This window comes from Archocentrus centrarchus, chromosome 21 (assembly GCF_007364275.1).
Source record: "Archocentrus centrarchus isolate MPI-CPG fArcCen1 chromosome 21, fArcCen1, whole genome shotgun sequence".
Classification (NCBI taxonomy): Eukaryota; Metazoa; Chordata; class Actinopteri; order Cichliformes; family Cichlidae; genus Archocentrus; species Archocentrus centrarchus.
The window spans coordinates 22891950-22909453 of record NC_044366.1 but is presented as its reverse complement, the minus strand read 5'-3'; the positions used below and the strand labels follow the sequence as shown (position 1 = coordinate 22909453).

Genomic DNA, 17504 nt, shown 5'->3' with positions numbered 1-17504 from the left:
ATGTGCGTGCGTGTGTATGTGCGTGTGTGTACATGAGGGAACGACTGGTACGTGTGTGTGTGTGTATATGTGTGCGTGTGAGTGTGAGTGTGTATGCATGAGTGTGTGACTGGTGCATGCGAATGTGCGTGCGTGTGTATGTGCGTGTGTGTACATGAGGGAATGACTGGTACGTGTGTGTGTGTGTGTGTACGTGCGTGCTTGTGAGAGTGTGTGTGTGTGGACAGTTGGGCCTGGGTTGGTGGCTTGCCAAGCCTTGGCACCTGTGGGTCACGGAGGGTGGGAGTTACCCCTCCCTACCGCTCCGCGCTGCTCCCCACTGGTCGTCACTGCCGCCCCTGGGGTGTGGGTGCCCGTGGGTCCCGGGGTGTGTGGCCGGATGTCTCGGCATGGTTTTTGGCCTGCTCCCTTGGCGGCCGTAGCCTGGGGGTGGCTTGGGCCTCTTTGGCGCGTGGGGGGGCTCTGCCGGGTGTCGGGCTGCTCTCGGGCGCTTGGGGCCTCGGGGGCCGCATGCCTGGCTCGTGCTGGGGGTGCCGGCCTGCCGGGGGGGGGTGGGCTGCCCGTCGTCTCTGGCTCTCTGGACTCTAGCCCCTGGATTGTGGGGGTTCCGTCTGTAGCCTCCCTCCTTCCTCTTCTGGGGAGTGTACGCGGTTGCCATCGGGATGTGTGGCCCCAAGTCTTCTGAGCTCCTGTGCTGTGGATGGCCTGGGTCCCCTGGGTCCTTCCCTATCTGCCTCTGGATCGCGGGGGGCATGGTTGCAGTATCTCGCCCTCATTATCGAATACATTGCATGACAAAGGCGCATACACACACATTACTACAAACAATAAACTTGTGTGTGTGTGTGTGTGTGTGTGTATATGTAGGTGCATATGGGTGTGTGTATGGATGTGTGTGTGTGCGTGTGTGTGTGTGTGAGTATATCAACCCCTTTTATTTATTTATTTTATTTATTTTTTTTTTCTATCTCCTTTCTTCCTTTCTCTCCCCCCCCCCCCCCCCCCCCCCCTTTTCTCCCCCCCACCTCTTGTTCTTGCCCCTTCCTTGTTGCCTGTCAGACTTGGCATGAATAACTAAATAAAAAGATAAATAAATAAAAATAAAATTGCAAACATTAACAAGAAGAGCCTATAGGAAACATATAGAGCTGTTCTTGTCAAAGCAAATATGTTTGGTACATCAGTACATTCGGATCATCATTCCGATTGTGAAAGATGCCAGACATGACAGGCTAAAAAAAATAAATAAATAAAAAAAAAAAAATAAAATAGAGAGGGTGTCTGTCTCCCAAATCCAAACTGGGAGCTGGTTCCACAGAAGAGGGGCCTGAAAGCTGAAGGCTCTGCCTCCCATTCTACTCTTAAGTATCCGAGGAACCACAAGTAAGCCAGCAGTCTGAGAGAGAAGTGCTCTATTGGGGTGATACAGTACTATGAGGTCTTTGAGATAAGATGGGGCCTGATTATTCAAGACCTTGTAGGTGAGGAGAAGGATTTTAAATTCTATTCTAGATTTAACAGGAAGCCAATGAAGAGAAGCCAATATGGGAGAAATCTGCTCTCTCCTTCTAGTCCCTGTCAGTACTCTAGCTGCAGCATTTTGGATCAGCTGAAGGCTTTTCAGGGAGTTTTTAGGACAGCCTGATAATAATGAATTACAATAGTCTAGCCTAGAAGTAATAAATACATGAATTAGCTCTTCAGCATCAGTCTGAGAAACGATGTTTCTAATTTTAGAAATATTCCACAAATGCAAAAAAAGTAGTCCTACATATTTGTTTAATATGTGCATTGAAAAAGTGAGCAGTTTTATTTGGCTGATGACAAAGGGTGCTTTTAAGGTACAAAAGGAAATGGAGAAGGTACAAAAGGTACAAAAGGAAAGCAGAAAGTCTTTAAATAATGCTAGAATGTCCAAAAATAAGAAACACTGGGTCAAATGACCCAATACCATGACACATATACATGCTCGCTCTTGCTCGTATTATAAAATATTTTATAATCTTTCCTATCATTGCTATGCAGATGACACACATCTGTACATATCAGTGCAACCTCAGGACTATGGTCCCCTATATTCACTCAAAGATTGCACTGAACAAATTATTGAGTAGATATACCAAAACTTCCTGCAACTGAATTCAGAAAAGAGTGAAATATTTTTTTTTATCCTGAAAGGAATAATAAAAAGGTGGAGCACATTACTTCTGTTATCAAATCTCTGCACTGGCATTTGGTGTCTCAAATGATAGATTTAAAAAAAAAAAAAAAAGCACAAAATGTACTTGTGCTTTACAAAACATCCAAAACTCTCAGGTCAGCAGGAACAGGCCTTTTTATAAGTTCCCACAAGAACTTGTTAAAAGGCCTGAACAAGACAAAAGTGAAGTAACTTTTAGTTTTTACTGTCCTCACCTGCAGAACTAACTTCCTAAACAGTTGACCTGAGATCAGCTAAACTGGATATTTCACTTCACTTCATTTCAATTCAATTCATCCATCCATCCATTCGCTTCCGCACATCCTGTTAAGGGTCGCGGGGGGGCTGGAGCCTATCCCAGCTGTCATAGGGCGAGAGGCAGGGTACACCCTGAACAGGTCGCCAGCCTGTTGCAGGGCCAACACAGAGGGACAAACGACCTTTCACACTCACATTCATGCTCTCATTCACACCTATGGGCAATTTAGATTAGCCAATTACCCTAACCCCAGTAAGTGCATGTCTTTGGAATGTGGGAGGAAACCGGAGTACCCGGAGGAAACCCACGCAAGCACGGGGAGAACATGCAAACTCCACACAGAGAGAGGGAGAGGCCTGGGCCAAGGTGGAATCGAACCCAGGCCTTCCAGATGGTATTCTAACTGTGAGGCAGCAGTGCTAACCACTACGCACGGTGTTCAATTCAATTCAATTCAATTCAATTCAATTCAATTCAATTCAATTCAATTCAATTCAATTCATTATTATTTATTTATTTTGTTCATGTCATAATATGATACAGCAGTTTGTCCTTTTCTTTTTCTCTCCTTTCCCTTGGGGGGGGGGGGGGGGGGGGGCAAACAAATTGAGTATGCGTTTTTTTTCATAAACAAAAAAGGAACAAGAAGAAGAGAACATCTTGTAATACTTGTCCCTTTTCAAACATACTGAAAGAAAAATAACTGCTTTATGAATACGGTAATCAATCCCAGTCCTATCCTACCAATCACAAAATATAAAATATACAGAAAATTAAAAAATATCCTGCCTTACATATTTTTAACTGTATTTAGCATTATTTGTTGTATAGTATTCCAATATTTTTTTCTTATACATTTTCTTAAATTTCCAAACACTGAAACAACACTTAAATTTAAAATCCACAGTGTTCCACAGCTGTAAATTACAGAACTGCAAGTGAAGTCTCTGGATCCAGTTCCAACATTCACCCCAAGGCTGTGTGTATGTCAGAGATAATATAATTACAAGTGTCTGGTATAATTAGCATCTATGCCAGCCTCTTAGTTGTATATTAAACATGTCACTTAATAGCAAGCGTCCAAAAGCTGAACAAATTTGGAGATGTCATCTCATCCTCACCCCGGCGAGCCACTCTCTATAATTACACCCACAGTAAATGGATGTATTGTCACTCCGTAGTGTTTTAATCCTAACACAACCAAGTCTGTACTCATGGAACTATTGAACACTTTCAACTCAGTAACCCTCAACAACTGCTTTTATTTTAGCTAAGAACTACAGTTTCCAGTTACTTTAGAAGAAGTCCTGCATTTTTAAATAAAATAGTTGATGTCATATGTTTTTTCGTAATCATTTAATTCTTCTGTTTGCACCAATGGCCTGGGGTCTGAGGACACTGCTCATCCTCTGTTTTGCTCATATTTTGTTCATCCTCTAGAGGTGAAAGGGAGAGAAAAAAAGAAAAAAAAAAAAAAAATATATATATATATATATATATATATATATATATATATATATATATATATATATATATATATATATATATATATAGCAGTTGACCAACAAATTAAACTGGCTCGTGCTGTTCTCCCAGAGCCCTGAGCGCCTGTATTAAATTAAGGATCCTTTTTTTCATGCTGATTTGTGGTTACTGACTAGACATGGGGAAAGACAGGCTTAGACATTATAATTTTTGGTCTTTGTGTGGAATTTGTTGATAGTTAAGAATATTCATATTCAAATTGGGGGCATCGGAAAGGGGAAAAAAACACGAGTTCAATGCTGGTCAAAATTTTTAGTTTTATATGTCAGAGTAAAGAATACAACCCTATATTTGCATACTGGAAGTGTCACAAAAAGCTAGAGAGAGGACCCAGGTGCAGAGCTCAGAAGTAGGCAAAATACAAAAAAAAAAATTTTTAAACCCAAAAATATATCAAATCCAAACAGTAAATCAAATACAGGCATCTAAATGAAGTGGCCTACACGGTGTAAGTGGTAGACTAACAACGAGCAAACAGATAGGTGAGGCAAACACACCGAGCTGTGATTAGAAACTGGTGGAAACAAATGAAAAGCATTAAACTAAAGAAGGTGGGGCAATCAATCCAAAAGGGCAAACAAGACATAGGTAGAGACAAAACATGAGTGGGGAATTAGGGAAACACGATAAATGTCAAACGCAGGAAGTCAATGCAAAGGAGAAACACAAGGAGAAGCAGGAAGGTGAAACAAAGAAGAAAAGGAGACTAAAAAACTGAGCGAAACAAAGGCCAAATAGGGTTTCTAACTGAGTGATGTGATCTGGAAGCTTCTGCCTGGCAGACTTAATAAGACCTGGTTAAATCCTCTAAATACTAAAAAAAAAAAGGTGCTTTAATACTTTCTTTATGACCTACTTTAGAAGAGGATACGCTGGATCGTCCAGGAAAGTAAAGGAGATGATGCTGTTCTCCAGCTGAAAAAGACAAACTATCTTTACCATAGTTAGTTTACCATTAATTAGTTATGTCCTCAGTTTAATCACTATATTAACAGCCTTAAGGATTAAGGATCAATTATTTGTACTTCAGTCACAGAAAGTTTTAAAAATGCAGGAGTTACATGAATTCTCACCAGGACTTAACATGAAAGTTAGTTAGTTAGTTAACCTTCACAAGGTGAAGGAAAAGTGATTAGTTAATTAAAGATGAAGGAAGTAATTATTTGAGGTAATTATTTTTGAACAGCAACTATTAACCAAAACTTGGCATATCTCAGCATTGTGTGCAGCACGTCCTTGACATTTTTGAGGAAACTGGATAAGTGGAGGACAAAAGAAGAAGTGACAGTGCCTAAAAAAAAAAGTGACAGTGACAAAAAAAAAAAAAAAAACAGTATCTGAAAGTCATGATCTTAAGAAACAGGAAAATATCTGGAAAAGACCCGACACCGAACCTGAGAGAAACATTTGAGCCTTCAACTGATCCATCTACTGTTCACTGAAGCCTCATCAGAAATGGTCTCAGTGAAAGGATGGCTGTCGAGAAGCCATTCTTAAGGAAGGGAAATAGGGAGAAAAGGCTGAGGTATGCCACATTACACGAGAACACAAGAATATTGATGGAATTACGAACGCAGAAAAGTACCATCAGATTTTGATCCACCATGCAATACCATCTGTAAAATTTCTGACTGGCAACAGCTTCATTCTTCAGCATGACAATAACCCCAAACACACTGCAAATGCAATAAAAGCATACCTGAATAGAAAAGCACTGGAGCACTATTAGTCATGGGTTGGTCTCCCCAGAGCCCGGATATCATGTAATAGTGGCAAACCAGGTGTTCCCTCTGCTGATGAGTAGGGAACAGGTCTATACAATAATATTTTAACATTTGAAAGACGCTAAATGAAAATCTTCATCCTGCTCTTAACCATCTAATTGGAAGCGACAGTTTCTTATGGCTCTTGATAGCTATGTCCAGTAATCTGAAGTAGACCAAGTACACATATATTCAAACTCAAAATAGGTAGGTTACCTAAGAAATCTTTAAATCTCAGTGTCCTATAACATTAATCCCTCTGAGGGGCCAGAATGGCTGGCAACTGTTGTTAAAAACTGTGTCTCTTGTCAGTTCCTTTCACCGTGAGACCATCTGTCTTTCAAGGGTGTAATTAAATCACTGAGCATATAGCCACTAAGCAGCTCTTCAATTTATGCTATAGTGTTGTTTTGAGCTTTCCCTCGAACGCTGGGAAAACTAGGACTTGTGATCCGACCTCCTTCTGTGGCCAAACCACAGCATCACCTTCAGACGAAGAACAAATTACAGATGTACCGCCACCCTCCAGCTGTGGCCTTTTTTCCCCCCTGACTTTTTGTGTCACTCTCACTAAGGCCAAGTAAAAAAGACAGACATGCGATCAATCTGTTGTTCTGATCTCAGTCTCACTGATATCTTCTGTTATTAAGGTTCTGCAGCTTACAAGCTTCAGCCACTTAAAAGTATAAGACAGCCCCTTCCCTTATGAGCACATCGAATCATGTTTGGGTCAGTGCCAGTGACAGTGCACAAAAGTAACACAAAGTACACGTTTGCAAAGTACACGTTTGCAAAAAATAAATATTTCAGGTTTGTTTGTTTGTTAGAGATGTTCACAAAGTCACAAAGTAGCATGTTACTATAACTAGATTACATTTTTCTGTAAAGTGGTAATGTAACACATCAGGTATTACAATTACAATTATGCCATTTGTTTAGTTTGTTAAAAGGTGAGTTTTTCCTTCCACTGTCACCAAGTGCTTGCTCATAGGAGGGTTTGTCTGATTGTTGGGACTTTCTCTGTATTATTGTAGGTCTTTACCTTACAATGGAGCGTGCCTTGAAGCGACTGTTGTTGTGATTTGGTGCAATATAAAGAAAATTGAATTGAATTGTTGCAAACGTCATTCGATTATGGCTCTTCAAAAGTGGGGGCATAAAAAATAATATCATCAAACTTGGTGAGTGTATGCAGACCCCAAACAGCCAGAGCCTGACCTGCACCAGGTAACAAAAGCAGTGATGAGCAGTCAGGCTTGTAGCATTGTAGCACTGCAGTGACTGTGAGCTTTGTGCTTGTAATAAAAATAAATAAATAAATAAAAAAGATTTTGTGCATGTCCTCATTAAGATAGGGATTTGTGTCAGCTTATGAGCCTAAGGCAATTATATGACAATGCATCTCAGGCCATGTAGAAGATAAATGCAAGAGTAATGCCACAATCAGAGTAATGAATAACTTTCTTTGTATTTTCGTTCTGTTTTTATGAGTATTGACACCAACACTCTTGCTTTTACATCCCAGCAGAGCAGTTACGGACACTGACACACTGGTATTAACTGGCACTTTAAGAGGATATTGTGTTCACTGTACCAGATCTGACTGTGAGGAGAGACCGGTGAGCTGTGCAAGAAAGGAAACAGCTGTGAAGTCGCTCTCTGAAGCAGCGCACTGAAGAAAACATTGGCATGCTCTACGTGAAAACAGGCTTTAGTGTCCCCTGTCCCCTCCCTGGCAGCTACAGAGATACCTACCACCAGGTTTTTTGAGAATAGTCACTTTTTGTTTTTTAAATCTGCCTAAATCTGCCAGTCAGGAAAAAAAGCTGCCACCATCCCTACAGTTGATAGAGCTACTTTCAGCTGCTCCCTTATTCACAAGAGGTCACCGCATGTTTGATTGGGTCAAATTCCCCTTAGAGATTTGTGTCCTGGGATCAAACCAGGAATCTTTCACTTGTTAGGCAAATATGTAAATCATTACAATATGGAGTCACTGCACCCTACAATCAATAATTCATTAATATTTTACCTAAATCTGCTGTATCCTGTTATACATTTGTTTTTTAAGAAAATTCTGTTCACGTGAGATTAAAACTGATCACACTGCAGTAGGTTTTGTGGTAAAATATATTAGTAGGTTGTATGAATTTGATAGCTACTTTACTATGTATAGAGAGCAGACCTATAGGAAACACCTATGTACACCTACAGATTGTTTTTAAGTTAAAAAGATAACGATGATAATAAACAGTAAAATAAAAATGTTTACAGTGCCAGCTGTGCCAGGACTCAACCTAAAGACCTGCTGTGTAGCAACTGATTAAACTCTAAAACACTCTGTTTGACAGCTCATCACTCAGAGGTGTACAAAATGAAAATTGTGATTTACATGAAGTCTTGATTGATGCCAGTAATAATTAATAGTAGATCAGCTAAATCAGCAATGTTGCACAACGTGTGTGTAACTGCCACGATGGGGATGCTCAGAGAAAAGGCGCCTTCGAGCTCTACAAACACACCTTCAGTTTCTGTTGGATTTTGTGAAAGAGGAACAACAGGCCGCATCTTATCAGTAACCCTTTACAGACAGGTGTGCGTCTGTGCCTCCAGCAACTTCAGGGGGAAATCTGTGTCTAGAGCAAACATCTGGAGCTATCACTATCAAAATGTTTGGGTTTGGATGTCTCTTGACATTAGTGGCTTTATTCTGGGATGATCATTGATCTTCATTACAGCCTTTCGTTTGTTAAACATGCATTGCCTCACTTACCAAAGTGAACCAAGCTGAGCACCTGCACACACACAGTATAGACCTAATTATGATATGTAGCAGTGTACCTCATTTTATAATGCTTGCAAAAAAAAAAAAAATTAGTAGCATCATTACTCATACATGATTCTCACTGAGTAGTTTGAGTAAATGATTTGTAGGTGGTTAGCTTAAAAGCCTTAAGAAGTCAGGTTATGTGAAAGTCAGGCTCTTAGACAATAAACAGGCTACAGTCTGTGTGTTGTCTTCTCTCATTATCAGCTTTTTACTGGAGTGTGAGCAGAGCGCTGGACTTTTAAAAGTAAAACATTCGTCCTCCTCTTTGTTGCCACCCACCATCCCACCCATTTGCCATTAGAACAAGGTAGAAGGCATAACACCAGTATTTTTCTTAATAACATCCTCTAAGGGAAACATTTATAAAAAGAAATATTGGTCCCATAGGAACCCTGTGCAACACCATAACTAACTTGTATAATACCATATGCTGTTCTAACATGTGCATAATGAGGCTTTGAAAAAAAAAAACATTTTACAGTTTCCACATTCCTGTGTTATCTTTATATTTTCCATGACTGTCTCTTATTTCTGCAATGCATTCTATATTTTCTCTATCTGTATGGGATCTTTTGACTAGCCCTTTTTTAATATTATCTTTGGAACTTGCTCTGGGCCAAGAAAAACTGGTGATCCATTAGGATGTATGAGTTTGCTCTCTGGCTGTTTAATATAGAGGGTGACAGTGATGATGACAAGGATATGTGACACACACACACGCATGCACACACACACACACACACACTTGGAATTCTCTCTATCAGTTTCATGAGGTAATCACCTGAAATGGTTTTCCAACAGTCTTGTAGGAGTTCCCAGAAGTGCTGAGCACTTGTTGGCAAGAGATCAATAGAGGCTGGGGTCTACCACACAAGGCAAAACTCCAGGTGCATGCCCCTGAGACAATCCAGCACATAACAGCAGGATCCAAGATGCTCGCAGGCAGGGCATTCATGGAACCAAGTGGCTGACATAGTATACAGTAACATATGTGCCAAGTATAGCCTGGAAGTCCGAAGGTCAAAATGGGATACTCCCCCAAGGGTGGTTGAGAATGGCCAAAATAAGATTCTGTGGGACAAACTGGTGATGTCTAAAAAAACAGACATAGTAGTGGTGGACAAGAAGTGAAGAAAGTCATAGTGATAGATGTAGCAATACCAAGTGATGGAAACATCAAGAAGAAGGAAGATGAGAAGCTCACAATAAATACCAAGGGTATGAGAGAAGAGTGGGTGGGAGAATGGCTCCAGCAGATTCCAGGAACGACATCTGAGATCTCTGTCCAGAAGAGTGCAGTCTGGCCATGTTATTTTCTTTTAACAGAACAGTAACTTGGGAGAACAGGATGTTCTGGACAAGGTAAGTGTGCTTGATGTTTTATGTACATACAAATATTTAAACATCCTGCACACACATCATTCACGTATAGGAACAATATGTACTGTGAGAGGATGCAAGATTGCTTGTGCATACTGTTTATAGAAGTATAGACAAAGAAGCATAATACAACTTAGACACATGGACATATACTTAGAAGGCACTTCATTAGGTACAACTTACTGGTACCGGGTTGGACCCCCGTTTACCTTCAGAACTGGCTTAATTCTTCATAGCATAGATTTAACAAGCTGCTAGAAACATTCCTCACAGATTTTGGTCCATATTGACATGACAGCAACATGTAGTTGCTGCAGATTTGTCAGCTTCACATCCATGATGTGAATTTCACATTCTGTCACATCCCAAAGATGCTCTATTGGATTGCAATCTGATGACTGTGGAGGCCATTTGAGTACAGTGAACTTATTGCCATGTTCAAAAAACCAGTTTGAGAGGATTTGAGCTTTGTGACATGGTGAGTTATCCTGCTGGAAGCCACCATCAGAAGATGGGTACACTGTGGTCATACAGGGATGGACACGGTCATCAACAATACTCAGGTAGACTGTGGTACTTAACTTGTCAGTTGGTACTTAAGGGGCCCAAAGTGTGCCAAGAAAATAGCATTACGCCACCACCAACAGCCTAAGCTATCGATACAAGGCAGGATGAATCCATGCTTTTATGTTGTTCACAGGAAATTCTGACCCTAAGATAAGATAAGATAAAATAAAACTTTAATGAGGGGGTAAAGACCCCTATTATTGTAGGGTCTTTACCCACAATACAAAGTGCCTTGAGGCGACAGTTTGTTGTGATTTGGTGCTATATAAATAAAATTGAATTGAATTGATCCCACGACGGGGAAATTTGTGCATTACAGCAGCCCAATACAGAGAAAAAATGAAAAGGATGAGTAAGAACAAGTAACTAAATTAAAAACTAAAATAGAATAGAATAAAATAAAATAGCAAAAATCTATACACATATACATAAGCACTATATACATATACATATATTTATGTATATAGTGCTTATGTATACATAAGCACTATATACATAAATATATATATCAGTGTCAATACCCACATTTACATATACACACATATACACACACGTCACTACCATCTGAATGTGGGAAATTGAGACTCCGCAAACCAGGCAATGTTTTTGAATCTTCTATTGTCCACTTTTGGTGAGACTATGTGAATTGTAGCCTCAGTTTCCTTTTTCTTAGCTGACAGCAGTGTCACCCAGTGTGGTCATCTGCTGCTGTAGCCCATCTGCTTCAAGGTTCACTGTGTTCTGAGATGCTCTTCTGCATACCTTGGTTGTAAAAAAGTGGTTATTTGAGTTAGTGTTGCTTTTCTGTCAGGTCGAAGCATTCCGGCTATCCTCATCTGACCTTTGGGTTTAACACGGCATTTTCACAGGATAGTTTGTCTTTTTCAGGTCATTCTCTGTAAACCTTAAAGATGGTTGTGTGGGAAATTCCCAGTGGATCAGCATTCTCTGAAACACTTGAACCAGTCCATCTGGAACCAACCATGCCATGGTCACTTAAATATTCTTTTTTTTATGCCCCTATTCCTCATCAATTTAATATTTCCATATACTTCTAATTCCTCTGTGTGTGTGTGTGTGTGTGTGTGTGTGTGTGTGTGTGTGTGTGTGTGTGTGTGTGTGTGTGTGTGTGTGTGTGTGTGTGTGTGTATCTGCTGAATTCTGTTAGCTTTTGAGCATCTTCTCTCTTAACTCCAGTAAGATGAGCAGTGAACTCTGGCATCTTTCCCGTGCTGGTTCACATTTTAGAATTGCAACAACTGTGAGAAGCCTGAGGCAGAATAAAGTCAAAATATGCTGCCGGCTTTAAAACATAGTACAAAGTAAAATGAAAATTCCTACTGCATCAACATATCCCATTGTGTTGAGGTTTTACAAAACACAGAAGGCAAATAAACACAACAGAGGCATTGACAGAAGGAAATCACTGCGTTCAGAAGATATGGAAATACAGATAAGTTCAAATAATACATATTTTTGTATTGATGGTACGAGTATGCTTACCATTTGTAAGGTCAGAAGAAAGTATGTGAAATTATGATAAAAAGAAGAGGAACTAAAATGAAAAATTATTTGACCAACATGAGAACAGCTCAGAGTATACATTTTTATTCATTCAACTGCTGAGTGAATATGAGAAAAGTTTGAATAGCAACAAGCATAAAGTAAAACCCATTAAACCATGGGAGAATAAAACACAGCAAGAATCAAAATGAGCCCTACCTACGAGGTCTTGGTAGCAGCTATTGAGCATGTACCCGAGTCTGATTTTGGAACATCATTTATGAGACTCTCATAACCCAGTCTCATAAATGATCCTTTCCTTTTGCCACACACAACTAGAGTAGCATGAGAGTCTGGTGACATTTACAGGTTTTGTGATTGCACTGCAATAAACAGAAAAAAAAAATCACATACAATTTATCACACTTGTTTAACAATGTGATGTTAATTTGTAATATAATAAATTCTACCACAAACAATTTGTACTTTAATCTCGCTTTGACAAACAGACTCTAAAAGACTAAAGTGGGTAATTTAAAGCTTTTAGTGGAATTCATAGAGAAAAAAAATAGACTATTCCTAAGCTTTAGTCTGAAGAAGGGCATGTTGGCCCAAAATGTCACGTTTTTTTGAAGATCTGTTTGGATTAAATCTTTTCCAAAAGATGGTGTGCGGACTTCTTTGTTTCTTATTCCCAAGCTTTACCCACAAAGTTTAGCAAATGTATGAAGGCTAACTTTCCTCACCAGACTGGGACAAAGATGGGACTCCAAACAGCAATGAAATTTCTTGAGGAAAAAAATCAACACTGGGCATAACGAATGTAGGAAAAACCTTTCACCGCCTAACACGAAAACATGAGACTGCTCTAAATCTATCAAATGTCACATAGAAAGCTCTAGCTCTGGCTGCAGAGTTCGTATCCTCTTTATCATGAGGGTCAGTGCATCCAGTTTGTGACACTACCACCTCCTGGTGGAGGAATTACACAGTACTTGTTAAACAAATCAGTATTTATCATATATATATTGCGTGACAAACTGTAAAATTCAAACTCAATTTCGACTCTTCCTTAGGGGGGGGGGGGGGGGGGGGGGGGCTCAAATCAGTCAGATATTAACAAAGGGGGAAAGCTCATGATGTTCCAGTTTAATGAAAGAGGGTCGGGAGAGGTCATGTGATACAATAATACCCAAATCTGACCACGATCCTTGTTCTCTCTGGAGAGAGGAAGCGAAGGTCAGAGTGCAGAGCGAGACCAACTGGCCAGTTTAATTGCAAATATAGACCAAACCGTGCCTGATGATAAGTAGACTTAAAAAGAAATGTGATGGGCTGTACAGAAATGAAACCTGTCTGAGGTCAGAGCCACTGTCACGTTACATAATCTGTTTACTGAAAGGCATTTATGTGTTGTTTTTTCAACTGTCAAGTAGCCTGCTTACTAAGCAGGGGCCATCATTTTAGGACAATTCTTTAAATTAATTAATCTGGATCCATACAAAGAGTGCTTGTTTAAGTGGATTGTCAATGATGTTCAGCTGTCATTATATGAACAGATTAACACTACTATTGTAAATCCTGCTACTGTGAGTAATTACAGAAGCCATTCTGCAAATAATCACATTTAATTAATACGAATGGCTTCAATAAAACGAAATCATGTGAACAGGGATTCTCATGGTCTCATGGTACTGAAAACACTATTAATCCATCCAATCCCCATCAGCCCCACAGCCTCTTATGCAGGCTAAAACAACAGAGCAGACTAACATCTAATTAAATCTGACGATGTAAAATGTAACATATTTGCTATAGCTTTGACTTCAATATTACAGTAATTCATTGTACTAAATGTTGCATAAACAGCTCTTGTTTTCATTTTCCAGAAGCATAAACTGGAATACTGCTGCATGAGGTTTATTGATGTAGGTTATAAATTACTTTAATTAGAATTATTTTTCTTTAGGATTTCATTGGGCTACTCTCTGACAAATACCACAGTTCGGCAAACTTTGATCGGTTCGGAAACCAGAACTTACCAAAGCAAGAGTTGACGAAGCCATACCAACTGCAGCCGCTGCGCCCCAACAGCCACTTTCCGCGAATACTGGACGCAAAACTGAGAGTAGTGCCGAACAAACACACCAGCATGTCACTCACACTGATGTTTAGCAGCAGCATGTTTACCGGTGTTCGCAGTTTTTTGAATTTGCAAAACAGCAGCAACACAATGAAGTTGTTCAGGAAGCCAAAAGTCATGATGAAGCCCAGCACCACGGACAGCACCACAAAGCCCGCCGGGGAGAGCTTCGCCGCGCCCGTCGGCGCGTCCAGCAGCTCTCGGTCATCGCTCAGGTTGAAGCTGTGATTCAGACCAGCCTGACCAGAAAACATGCCGCGGTCCATTCATCGGAGTTTATCTTCACTCTGGAGCCGTTTCACTTGGTAGCCCTGTCACATTGCGCATCTAGAAAGTTTATGAATATAGTTTCCATCTTTCTTCATGCTCGCGCAGAAATGTACATCCCTCCACTGAGACTGAGCACATGTAACTGCTCTTAGGGAACTGACAAGAATGCTAGAATATGCATTGTAACCATAAAGTGCCACCAGTTACCGTAACACAATTCCCCCTTCGTTTTCACAACGTTTCGCAAGTTTGCGCTAAAATTTTATTTTTAAATTAATATTATTTTATTTTTTTTCGACAATCTAATAAAATTCAGCCCAGTTAACAAGTTACTTTTCCACAACAGTTTTTTGCCTGGGGACGCCATCAAGCCATCACTTTTAGATTGGTTGTAATCCGTGCTGTGGAGACGAATGCTGTTATGTGAACTGGGCTCCGCTTCAGCGTCTTTTAAAGGCAGAGCGACTCTTACATCACGGGTGTGATGTTTGGGACCACGGGGGAGGTAGGTGCGTTTATATGTGTGCGTGTTTGTACATATATTTTTCTGAGGACCTACTTGAGTTTAAATGGGGTGAGAGGAAATGTTTGGAAAGCTAGCACAGCTCCTGCATCCTCGCTGTGGGCGTTAATGTTTGAATTGGGTCTGGGGTAGTGTAAGACTTTGTGTTATCAATTTGGCTGTGATGGTCAAGATGAGAGTAAGGGGCTGAAGGTCCTCACAAAGACTGGAAAAGTGTGTGCATGGTCACCTCATATTTTATTTTATTTTAATTTACTACTTAATGTCAGCTTTGAATGGGCAACAACTAAGATGTTGCCCTTCATAATTAGGGCACCAGGCTATTTATGGAAGGACATCACTCAGGGATCCAGTTTTTGTAGGGGAGCCTGACACCACTGCCAAGTGAAATGCTGTAAATTATTTAGATTTTATGAGGCGTATTTGATGATTATGTTGACAAGGAAAAGAAAACCTGTGAGCAAATTTCAGTCTGGGTCTCACAGGTGACATAGAATAAAGCAGTCCCTGTATGATGAACATTCAATTCAATTCAATTTTATTTATATAGCGCCAAACCACAACAAACAGTCACCTCAAGGTGCTTTATATTGTGAGGTAAAGACCCTACAATAATTACAGAGAAAACCCAACAGTTAAAACGACCCCCTATGAGCAAGCACCTGGCGACAGTGGGAAGGAAAAACTCCCTTTTAACAGGAAGAAACCTCCAGCAGAACCAGGCTCACGGAGGGGCAGTCATCTGCCGCAACTGGTTGGGGGTGGGGGGAGAGAGACAGGATAAAAGATACACCATGGAAGAGAGCCAGAGATTAATAATAACTAATGATTAAATGTAGAGTGGTGTATAAACATATAGAGTGAAAAGAGGTGACTGAAAAAGAAACACTCAGTGCATCAACACAAGTAAGCCAGCAGTCTGAGAGCGAAGTGCTCAATTGGGGTAATATGGTACAATAAGGTCTTTAAGATAAGATGGGGCCTGATTATTCAAGACCTTGTATGTGAGGAGAAGGATTTCAAATTCAATTCTGGATTTAACAGCTAGCCATTGAAGAGAAGCCAATATGGAAGAAATATGCTCTCTGTTTCTAAAAAGCTGCAGACACCAGTAAACATGCTGCTGCTGTCAGAAGATGTCAGCATCTGTAATAATAATAGTTCTGTTATGGAACTCTCCCATAAGTTTCAATTCTGAATTATCTGAGTGCTATGGCTCTCTTATAATGTCTCTGATTTCTTTTAGGATAATTCCTAAGATGCAGTTAACTTAAAAGAAACACAAAATATGCAAAACATGCAAACTTCCTAGTGAAACTACTGTTTACAAGACAACAAGAGCAACAAATGAAATGGACCGTAAGAGCAAAGAAATAAATGCAAAAAAGGTTGTGCCACATATGTGAAGTGTTGCTTTTGCTTACCCATAATGTAAATGGGAAAGACTGACTAACCAAATCCACATAGTCAAAATGGCCAATAGGAAAGCAGTGCTTTGCATTAAAATTTCCCCCCAAGAGTTTCAAGGGGGTGGGCAAAGCTTATCTCTACAGCCCACCTGAAAACACGTCCCTGAGAAGAAAGTGCTCTAATTAATTTTAACACACCATTTTGGAACAGCTACCAAACAAGTAGTTAGCCAAATGCTCAGATATTTTTGATCCTTTAATTCAGGCATTCAGTAGTGACAAACCATCCATCAATCCATCCATTACATTTAACTGAGTCTTGGTACTTTAAGGCTGTGTTCTTTGTGACAGTTTAAGTAAGCACAGAGTATGAAGAACAAATTATGTGCACCTTTGAAAAAACGTCTAGTCTCTTAGTGCAGTTAATTAATATGCCCACATACTGTCAAACTAATGTGAATAGACACTAATACGTCTGGCTGTCCTTACTGTGGACAAAAGAAAAAAAAGAGAGAAAGAAAAAGTCTGCCATCAATTACACAACAACAACAACAACAACCCTTAAAGAAAGAAATGAAAAAAACAACAACCTTGTTTACAGAGTCTCTGGAAATGTTAGTGTCCTCACAACATACTTTCATTTTTATATTTCTATTGTATTCTATAACTTTATTACACAACAAAAATATTGTGGCATATTTTTGTAAAGAATAGTTGCAGAAACGTTGCTCCAGCAATGTGGAACAACTTCATATTCTTATTTGTTTTAGAATCTTTACAATGACTGATGCAGAAGCAACAGAGTACACAAAAGACTCTTCTATCGATAAAGTTATGAAAACAGCCTGTTGATGAAAACAAGTGTTACAGTGAGAGCCTTTTGTTTTTGTTTGGCATGCACACTTTTATTTTTGCACAAAGCTCAATGCCAAACATTTTACTTTTACAGCTGGTTCTCTGAAGCTGTTAGGAAACATACTTTTTACAACCAGGGCCACAAATTACAAGACAAACGTTGTTAGGTTCAGACCACCGTTAAATAAAAGAAGACACAGAAACCTGTAGTTGATCTTTGTACCTGCAGGGAGAGTCTCAGTCAGCCACCACACGTG

General features: G+C 39.9%; 1 protein-coding gene across 2 annotated transcripts in view; it reads right to left on the bottom strand.

Moving 5' to 3' along the window:
* The window catches only part of tmtops2b (teleost multiple tissue opsin 2b), a 36684-nt gene extending 21853 nt beyond the window's left edge, over nt 1-14831 (bottom strand). For both annotated transcript variants that reach the window (XM_030757872.1, XM_030757873.1), the window contains exon 1: nt 14090-14831. In XM_030757872.1, coding sequence (XP_030613732.1) covers nt 14090-14456 — 367 coding nt within the window. In that variant the 5' untranslated portion in view covers nt 14457-14831. The remainder of the gene's footprint in view (nt 1-14089) is intronic.
* Nucleotides 14832-17504: the final 2673 nt, after the last annotated feature.